The 10657-nt window shown below is 41.6% G+C and overlaps 1 protein-coding gene across 1 annotated transcript in view; it reads left to right on the top strand.

Annotated features, from left to right (window-relative positions):
- Window positions 1-10657, top strand: part of LOC111964097 (sodium/glucose cotransporter 1-like) — a 31692-nt gene that overhangs the window by 11547 nt on the left and 9488 nt on the right. The window contains exons 2-8 of the mRNA XM_023987817.2: window positions 4858-4929; window positions 5467-5571; window positions 5859-5918; window positions 6019-6123; window positions 6293-6398; window positions 8584-8664; window positions 8865-9076. Coding sequence (XP_023843585.1) covers window positions 4858-4929; window positions 5467-5571; window positions 5859-5918; window positions 6019-6123; window positions 6293-6398; window positions 8584-8664; window positions 8865-9076 — 741 coding nt within the window. The remainder of the gene's footprint in view (window positions 1-4857; window positions 4930-5466; window positions 5572-5858; window positions 5919-6018; window positions 6124-6292; window positions 6399-8583; window positions 8665-8864; window positions 9077-10657) is intronic.

The following is a 10657-nucleotide window of genomic DNA, read 5'->3' as shown; positions in this document are numbered from 1 at the left end:
AACATTTGAACATCTTGGCCATGTTCTGTTATAATCTCCACCCGGCACAGCCAGAAGAGGACTGGCCACCCCTCATAGCCTGGTTCCTCTCTAGGTTTCTTCCTAGGTTTTGGCCTTTCTAGGGAGTTTTTCCTAGCCGCCGTGCTTCTACACCTGCATTGCTTGCTGTTTGGGGTTTTAGGCTGGGTTTCTGTACAGCACTTCGAGATATTGGGGTGGCAGGGTAGCCTAGTGGTTAGAGCGTTGGACTAGTAACCGAAAGGTTGCAAGTTCAAATCCCCGAGCTGACAAGGTACAAATCTGTCATTCTGCCCCTGAACAGGCAGTTAACCCACTGTTAACAGGCAGTTAACCCACCATCATTGAAAATAAGAATTTGTTCTTAACTGACTTGCCTAGTTAAATAAAGGTAAAAAATAAAATAAAAATAATAATATTAGCTGAAGTATATGTATATAAGTATATGTATATGTATATGTATGTATATGTATGTATTATGTATATAAGATAAACTTGATTTGATTTGATTACACTGGATCTTTCTTGAATAAGTTCCTCCATTTCTTTTTGTTTTTCCTCAAACTTATTCTGTGCCTCTATGGTACCGTTTTTATTGCTATCTAACCGTACTGTTAGTCCTTCAATTTCCTTTGTTAATATGGACTCTTTTGATCTAAATTGCTTTTGTTTTATAGATGAGTACTGAATTGCATTGCCTCTAAAGGCACASATAAAAGTGTCCCATACAATACGGGGATCTGCTGTACCTATTATGTCTGAAAAAGTCAGTTACAAATTATTCTGTCCTAGTTCTAAACAATTTATCATCTAGTAGGCTTTGATTAAATTTCCAATATCCTCGCCCACGTGGAAATTCTGTAAGAGTAATATATATGCCAATTATTTGATGATCCGACCGCATTTTGGTGCCAGAGAGAATGGTATAAGAAAGTAGTCAAGACGACTAGCTTGATTAAGCCTCCGCCATGTATATCTCACTAGGTCAGGGTATTTAAGTCTCCATATATCCACTAATTCCAATATATCCATGACATTCATGATTTCCTTAAGTGCCTGAGGGTGGTAGTTTGTAGTGTGATTTCCTTTCCGGTCCATAGAGGTATTTAAGACCGTATTAAAATCTCCCACCATAATAATAGAGTCTAGTGTTGCTTGTAGAGTTGATAAATTCATATATATATTTTCAAAGAAGCTTGGATCATCATTATTCGGGCCGTATAGGTTAATAAGCCATATCTGTTTATTGTCCAATAACATATTTAAAATAATCCATCTACCTTGAGGATCTGTTTGGACAATTTGCACATTTGGATCAAAATTATTGTTAATTAAAACCATCACCCCTTTTGAATTTCTTTGCCCATGGGAGAAATATAGTTCTTTTTCCACAAAACTTCATCTAAAACTGTTGAATGGGTTTCCTGTAAACAATAGATATTATATTCCTTCTCTTTTAGCCAGGTAAATACTGATTGTAGTTTCTTATTATCTACTAGGCCATTACAATTGTTAACTGGCTATACTTATTTCACCACTTACCATAATGAGACACAACTTTCAATTATTTTTATCAAAATATATGTTTATAAACGTACCATTAAAAAGTAACATGATGATTGAGTGTCTTTATAGCTGTACCATGATATTTGCATTTCTACTAAGTAAACCTCCAATTGTCCTACTATTCCACCCGCTAAAAGCCCTCCTCATCCCGAGTTGGGTTGTCATCCCAATGTCCGGCAGACCACCCTCGACCCCTGTATCCCATAGCCCTAACCGACTGGATCCATCCTTTGAAAAGAGCACACAGTGCCATTTACTGAATTGAAGTAGATCAACTGCCAAATGCATTTCCATCGATTTGTATTATATATAGCTGTGGATCATCCTCTATTGTCCCTAACATCTTTTACTCCTTCGCAAACAGTTGTTGGATACACACATACACCCACACCACACTCAACCCTTACCCCCCACAACCATAAGCTCACTTTCTCAACAATTGCACCATCCCAGAGCCCAACTCAAGATAGGTCTTGATTTACATATGCACTTGCAGTTGCAGCTGCATGAGAAGGCTGCAAGACCGTGCAAAAAAATGGGCAAAAATTTAAAGATTTTATTTACCATTGTCACATCCTAGATGATGGAGGTCAAATGTACACCTTCTTCCTGAAACACCCAACATACGCGTCACCCGTATTGACCAACCAAAAAAAACAACAATTCAACCAAATATTGGTGGAAAATAAGTATTTGGTCAATAACAAAGTTTATCTCAATACTTTGTTATATACCCTTTGTTTTTCTATAAGTCTTCACAAGGTTTTCACACACTGTTGCTGGTATTTTGGCCCATTCCTTCATGCAGATCCTCTCTAGAGCAGTAATGTTTTGGGGCTGTTGCTGGGCAACACGGACTTTCAACTCCCTCCAAAGATTTTCTATGGGGTTGAGATCTGGAGACTGGCTAGGCCACTCCAGGACCTTGAAATGCTTCTTACGAAGCCACTCCTTCGTTGCCCGGGCGGTGTGTTTGGGATCATTGTCGTGCTGAAATTAAAATTTCAATTAAAACACCTCTGCCCATAAATAAGAATTTGTAAGATAATTATCAGCATAAAATGGACAGATACCAGTCTTAAAATCAATCAATCAATAGCGTTTATTCTCGAGAGTACTGAATCATAGTACAATATACATCAGGTTATATAATAAAGATGATGTCATAGGTTTTAATGTCCATCCTCCTCTAGAATACAATGGCAATACAGTTCACAGCCTCATTACTGTCTGCCACCGTTAAACTATCTGCAACCAACCCAAGGTCTTTCCCCTCCCTGGGTAGAGACAGAATGTCCTGTAAGGAACACAGCATTCCAGCCTGTCTGAAGATAACTCCATTCTTTCTAATAAGGAACATATTACACTCAGCATTATGATTATAATAAGTTTCATTCATACAGTAACATCTAAGTCAAATGTATACATATTTTAGTCATTAAACACAAAAATCCCATAACAGCTATGTACAGGTGCAATGATCGGTAAGCTGCTCTGACAGCTGATGCTTGAAGTTAGTGAGGGAGATATGTCTCCAGCTTCAGTGATTTTTGCAATTTTTGCAATCCAGTCATTGGCAGCAGAGAGCTGGAAGGAAAGGCGACCAAAGGAGGAGTGGCTTGGGGATGACCAGTGTTACCTGCTGGAGCGCGTGCTACGGGTGGGTGCTGCTATGGTGACCAGTGAGCTGAGATAAGGCGGGGCTTTACCTAGCAAAAACTATAGATGACCTGGAGCCAGTGGGTTTGGCGACGAATATGAAGCGAGGGGCAGCCAAAGAGAGCAATACAGGTCGCAGTGGTGGGTAGTATATGGGGCTTTGGTGACAAAACGGATGGCACTGTGATAGACTGCATCCAATTTGCTGAGTAGAATGTTGGAGGCTATTTTGTAAATTACATCGCCAAAGTCAAGGATCGACAGGATAGTCCTAGTTAGTGCCTTGTTGCAAACAGGATGCATGTTTTGGAATATTTGTATTTTGTACCAGCTTTCTTCTTTTCACTCTGTCAATTAGATTGTTTTGTGGAGTAACTACAATGTTGTGATCCATCCTCAGGTTTTCTCCTATCACAGCCATTAAACTCTGTAACTGTTTTAAAGTCACCATTTGCCTCATGGTGAAATCCCTGAGCGGTTTAATTTGTCTCCGGCAACTGAGTTATGAAGGATGCCTGTATCTTTGTAGTGACTGGCTGTATTGATACACCATCCAAAGTGTAATCAATAACTTCACCATGCTCAAAGGGATATTCAATGTCTGCTTTTTTTTAACCCATCTACCAATAGCAGCCCTTCTTTGCGAGGCGTTGGAAAACCTCCCTGGTCTCTGTGGTTGAATCTGTGTTTGTAATTCACTCCTCGACTAAGGGACATTACAGATAAATGTATGTGTGGGGTACAGAGTAGTCATTCCAAAATCATGTTAAACACTATTATTGCACACAGAGTGAGTCCATGCAGCTTATTATGTGAGTTAAGAAATGTTGTACTCCTGAACTTATTTAGGCTTGCCATAACRAAGGGGTTTAATATTTATTGACTGAAGATATTTCAGCATTTAATTTCTATTAATTAGTAAACATTTCTAAAAACATAATTCATAAACATCTACATTTAATTCATTTAAAATTCAGGCTGTAACACATTTTTTKKGGGGAAAAGTCAAGGGGTGTGAATGCTAACCTCCACTGTTATTGGTAATGGTGAGACATTAGCATGCTTTGGGTACATTATCTTTGTGCCTCTGTAACTTTCTCACTCATTATTTACGATTATCTGTATTCATGGTAGCATCCACATCAATTTAGAAGTGGTCACAAACATATTACATTATTTTTTATACAATAGAAGTGATGTAGTCATTGCGTGCTAGGAAAATGGGACAAAATACTAAACGTTTGACTACTTTATTACACTAATTTGTCCAAATACATATGACACCTTCAAATGGAGGGACTAGATACATACAGTGCTTTCATTTCTAAATGGTAGAACAGATATGTATGAAAATACCCTCAAATAAAAATGTATATTCTGTACTGTCCCCTCATATGAAACATTTGATCTCAAATCCAAAATGCTGTAGTATAGAGCCAAATTAAGCGTTTTAGCTTCATTGTCTAAATAAATACAGAGGGGGGTGTACTTCTCCAGTTATATATAACTGAAAGAGGTGCTAACTACTGTATTCATGTAACCACAAGGTTATTGATCCCTGGCACATGGATATAGTATCTCAAAACAACTCAATGATCCCGTCTCCCTTTGCAGGCTATGGTGAGCACAAACCGAGCCACAGTAGGTGGATTCTTCCTGGCAGGAAGAAGCATGGTGTGGTGGCCTGTGAGTAAAAGTCTTCTCTCAGGACAGTTTATTACATATTATCTCAATAATACATTATGACATTCGAATGCATCCGTCTCTACTTTGCTGGCCACTGTTTGTGACACTGGCCCATATTTGGAAAGACACACCCTGTTCTCCTGAACTATCCCAATACTTGCCTCTATTGGACATGTCCAGCTCATATTTAAAATCAGAAAAGTTATGTTATAAGGTCATTATGTTTTATCTTGTTGCATTGGAGGTCCACAAATACCATACCTTTCATTTTAGACTGATCGGTTCCCAATCACCCAATAATTTTACCATGACACATAGTGCCTAACTTAATTTCCTTCTATGGAACTATGGACTATGGACTTGGCAACCCTTTCCCTGTTATCCTACATGGCATGTCCTTTGCTGTTGTAAATGTTCCTTTATGAATGAAGTGGTCCTCAATGACCTTCCATATCCAAATACTGTCAAATARTAGAACTACTTTCTGGATAAATTGATAATGAACATTCCTCTGTCCTTCTTCTGTCCCCTTTCCAGATTGGGGCATCTCTCTTTGCCAGCAACATTGGCAGTGGGCATTTTGTCGGCATTGCAGGGACTGCGGCTGCAGGTGGAATTGCCATTGGCGGATTTGAATGGAATGTGAGTGGCAACGTCTAAAGTAAATACCATGATAACCTCTTATGCAAACATCATCATAAAGTCGGACATCTGATATTATCACTCATCTCCATCTTTATTGCACTTTAATTGTATAAAAGGTGATAAATAAATGATCTATACATTCTGGGGCTGATACGCCTGTAGGTTATTGTGTTGATCGATACTTGAGCACAGCAGTGGATAAAAGCAGTAACACGTCTAGTAAAAAGGTGAATCTGTCATTTCATGAATTCCCCATCTGAGCCCTTAGAATATGTTTTTTTCAGGCCCTTGTGGTGGTGATCATTCTTGGATGGCTCTTTGTGCCCATTTACATCAAAGCTGGGGTGAGGACAACCTTTCGTGTTATTAGAGTTGAATTACCATTTTACCAAGCCATTTCAAGTGCTATTCTAATGTGTAATCACGTATACTGGATGTGTTTAGGTGGTGACCATGCCAGAGTACTTGAAGAAGAGGTTCGGAGGCCAGCGCATCCGCATCTATCTCTCAGTGCTCTCACTCTTCCTCTATGTCTTCACTAAGATCTCAGTAAGTTCCTCATATCTCTGTACATTGTATATCACTGATGTTCAGTCCATAAAAAATGACTAGGCATGTACAATAGCCCCATTTAGTCCATATAAACCCTTCCGTTGTCCCATTGATAAAAACTCTCCTCTTTCTTTTCATTCTCTCTCTTTCTCTCTCTCTCTGTCAGGCGGATATGTTCTCTGGAGCCATCTTTATTAACCAGGCTCTGGGGCTGAATATCTACCTAGCTGTGGTTCTCCTACTAAGTATCACTGCTCTATACACAGTCACAGGTATACAGTACTTATGTATATGCTCCACTTAGTGGTGGCTAGTGGCACTTTAAATGGGGAGGACGGGCTCATAGTAACTGGAGTGGTCCTCCCTCACCAGCCTCCTCTGTCACTTATATACTATATAACTGCATATATAACAGCGATATATAACTAATTATAACTAAGCCCTAGATCAATTGTGTCCCTGTAAACCAATATGGAGCTCTTATCTGTGACGCTAATATAACTAAGCCCTAGATCAATTGTGTCCCTGTAAACCAATATGGAGCTCTTATCTGTGACGCTGACTGACCATGGCATCCTATATGGCTGTATTTGAGTCTTTATAACAAGCCATGTCTGATGACACATATGCCCTCCTCCAAGGCTGTTTATCTCCTGTGCATCATGGGTAATTAGCCATACTCCCTGACATAACTTTTTGTTCTACACTGTAATGATGCATTAATGCCTGGAGTTCACTGGCAGGCCATCCCAGACTGTCTCTGTATAGCAGGGTTTCCCAAACTCTGTCCTGGGGCCTCCCTTGGGTGTATGTTTTGGTTTTTGCCCTAGCACGACACAGCTGATTCAAATAACCAACTCACCGCCTCCTGAGTGGCGCAGCGGTCTAAGGCACTTCATCGCGATCTTGCGGCATCACTACAGCCTGGGGTTCGATCCCATCAGCCGTGACCGGGAGTCCTATAGGGCGGCGCAAAATTGGCCCAGTGTCGTCCGGGTTTATTATTTTACCCCTTTTTTCTCCCCAATTTCGTGGTATCCAATTGGTAGTAGTTACAGTCTTGTCTCATCGCTGCAACTCCCTTATGGACTCGGGAGAGGCGAAGGTCGAAAGCCATGCGTCCTCCGAAACACAACCCAACCAAGCCGCACTGCTTCTTGACACAATGCACATCCAACCCGGAAGCCAGCCGCACCAATGTGTCAGAGGAAACACCGTACACCTGGCGACCTGGTCAGCGTGCACTGTGCCCGGCCTGACACAGGAGTCGCTAGTGCGCGATGAGACAAGGATATCCCTGCCGGCCAAACCCTCCCCAACCAGGACGAATCTGGGCCAATTGTGCGTCGCCCCATGGGCCTCCCGGTCGCGGCCGGCTGCGACAGAGCCTGAGCTCTGCGATACAGTGCCTTAGACCACTGCRCCACCCGGGAGGCCTTCTAGCAACTCCTTGTGGCGGGCCTGGCACCTGCAAGCTGACTTGGTCGTCAGTTGAACGGTGTTTCCTCCAACACATTGGAGTGGGTGCTAAGAAGTGCGGCTTGGCATGTTTCGGAGGATGCATGACTCAACCTTTGCCTCTCCCGAGCGCGTTGGGGAGTTGCAGCGATGAGAAAAGATCGCAATTGGATGTCACGAAATTGGGGAGAAAAAGGGGTGTTAAAATCACCCAAAAATAAATAACCAACTCATCATCAAGCTTTGATTATTTGAATCAGCTGTATAGTGCTCGGGCAAAAACCAAAACGAGAACTGAGAGGGGGGTCTGGGAAGTTTGGGAAACCCTGCTGTATAGGATTGGGTTTACTAAACCCAATCCTATAAATAGAGTGACTCACAACATCAAATTCTGTGATGCACACGTGATAAAGCAATCATTTCGCGCTAGAGTCAACAGCAAATGATGTGTGTACTATTATTAATTGTTAAGGGCCTCATTTTCAGTCTGCAAGGCAGCCCTCGCAAATGTATCTACGTGTATGCCACCGTGTCTACTCTGTTATCATTGTGCTCATATGAATATCAATGACATACTGTATATTAATGTACAGCACTACAGAGGGGGAGTTATTACATTTTAGTCATCTAGCAGATTGCTCTGGATAAGAGCGTTAGTGTTAAGTGCCTTACTCAAGGGCCCATCGACCAATTTTTCACCTAGTCAGTTCAGGGATTTGAACCAGCAACCTTTTGGTTACTGGCCCAACACTCTTAACTGCTAGGCTACCTGCCACCCATTTGATTCTTTATGATAGATAAACATCAAACGAGCAACTGGACCATTAAAATACTATCCCTTTTGACCATGGGCAATCATTACAGTAAAAAATAAAATATCACATTTATAGTGTAAACGAGTACTACAGGGGCTTTCCACAGCTTAGTCATGTACAACCCTATATGAATAATGATTGGTATTGTATTGTGTTGTATCTCACTAAGTGTACTGTACCTCAGGTGGACTGGCTGCAGTGATCTACACAGACACTTTGCAGACTATCATCATGGTCGTGGGATCTTTCATCCTCATGGGTTATGGTAATGTCTCTTTATGCATCTATGTCCCTCATGCTGCCCGGTCCCTCTTTTCCAGTTCCAATAACGCTATATCTCTTCCTCATTGTCATCCTCCTGCTAATTATCTGGCCTCTCTCATTCATATTTCTACTTTTAGTTCATTGCTACTGCTAGTTCATCTGTGATCCCAGTTTGTAACCCTCTCCTGTCTGTCTCCTCAGCCTTCAATAAGGTGGGAGGTTATGAGAACTTCCAGGAACGCTACATGATGGCCATGCCTACTCGGACTGGGGTCAACATCAGTAAGAGATGCTACACCCCTAGGCCTGACTCCTTCCACATCTTCAGGGACGCGGTGACAGGGGACCTGCCCTGGCCAGGCCTGGTGTTTGGTCTCACTGTCCAGGCCACCTGGTATTGGTGCACTGATCAGGTAGCCTACTGCTCTGTAGGGAATTAACAAGTCTAACACCCTCTCTACCATTCACAGGACAGGCACGCACTCACGTCATGTATACACACACTCTATCTACCCCTACACACTAATTTGTGCATCATTATCATGGCCACTCTTTCCAAACAGCTCTAAGCTTGTCTTAGCATAAGTGACTACCTTATGAAGAGAGGAACACTTTTAGTTAGACCCAAATGCGTTCCCACAGACTAAGATAAGATTAAAAGCCAGGCACACAGGTGACTATGAACAAAGAACAGGATGTTGATTCACTCAACCACTCACAAATGAGCACTCACTCACACACGGTAAATACACGAGTTGAAACAGCCTATTACATCAGCAGAACTCAAAGCTTCTCTTTATTTTTTATTTTATTAAAACATACAATCTACCTGCAGTGAAGCTCCTCAACATTTACAGTGGGGCAAAAAAGTATTTAGTCAGCCACCAATTGTGCAAGTTCTCCCACTTAAAAAGATGAGAGAGGCCTGTAATTTTCATCATAGGTACACTTCAACTATGACAGACAAAATGAGAAAAGAAAATCCAGAAAATCACATTGTAGGATTTTTAATGAATTTATTTGCAAATTATGATGGAAAATAAGTATTTGGTCATCATCTTTGTTATATTACCCCTTTGTTGGCAATGACAGAGGTCAAACGTTTTCTGTAAGTCTTCACACAGGTTTTCACACACTGTTGCTGGTATTTTGGCCCATTCCTCCATGCAATCTCCTCTAGAGCAGTGATGTTTTGGGGCTGTTGCTGGGCAACACGGACTTTCAACTCCCTCCAAAGATTTTCTATGGGGTGAGATCTGGAGACTGGCTAGGCCACTCCAGGACCTTGAAATGCTTCTTACGAAGCCACTCCTTCGTTGCCGGCGGTGTGTTTGGGATCATTGTCATGCTGAAAGACCCAGCCACGTTTCATCTTCAATGCCCTTGCTGATGGAAGGAGGTCTTCACCAAATCTCACGATACATGGCCCCATTCATTCTGTCCTTTACACGGATCAGTCGTCCTGGTCCATTTGCAGAAAGACAGCCATCCCGACCTATCTTCAAAGCTTATCTTAGTTTTTGTTTGTCTAATTCCTATCTGATTACCTCACTTGGCTGAGGCTCACATGCTCTTACTGTGCTCAGCAATTTGGGTGTGTTTGGAAAGGAAAACATTTAATTTGATGAATATTTCAACTAGAAAATGCATAGTGGGCCTCTCAAGTGGGCGCAGTGGTCTAAGGCACTTCATTGCAGTGTAGAGGCGTGTCACGCCCTGACCATAGATTGCTTTGTATGTTTCTATGTTTTGTTTGGTCAGGGTGTGATGTGGTGGGCATTCTTTGTTATGTCTAGGTTGTCTTTTTCTATGTGTTTGGCCTAGTATGGTTCTCAATCAGAGGCAGGTGTCAGTCGTTTGTCTGATTGGGAGCCATATTTAGGTAGCCTGTTTTCCGTTGTGTTTGTGGGTGGTTGTTTCCTGTGTCTGTATTTGTTACCATATCGGGTCTGTTTCGATTTTCGTTTGTTCTTTCACGTTGTACGTTATTGGAG

The sequence above is a fragment of the Salvelinus sp. IW2-2015 genome, linkage group LG5 (genome assembly GCF_002910315.2).
Source record: "Salvelinus sp. IW2-2015 linkage group LG5, ASM291031v2, whole genome shotgun sequence".
NCBI lineage: Eukaryota > Metazoa > Chordata > Actinopteri > Salmoniformes > Salmonidae > Salvelinus > Salvelinus sp. IW2-2015.
This window is presented reverse-complemented; position numbering and strand designations above follow the sequence as displayed.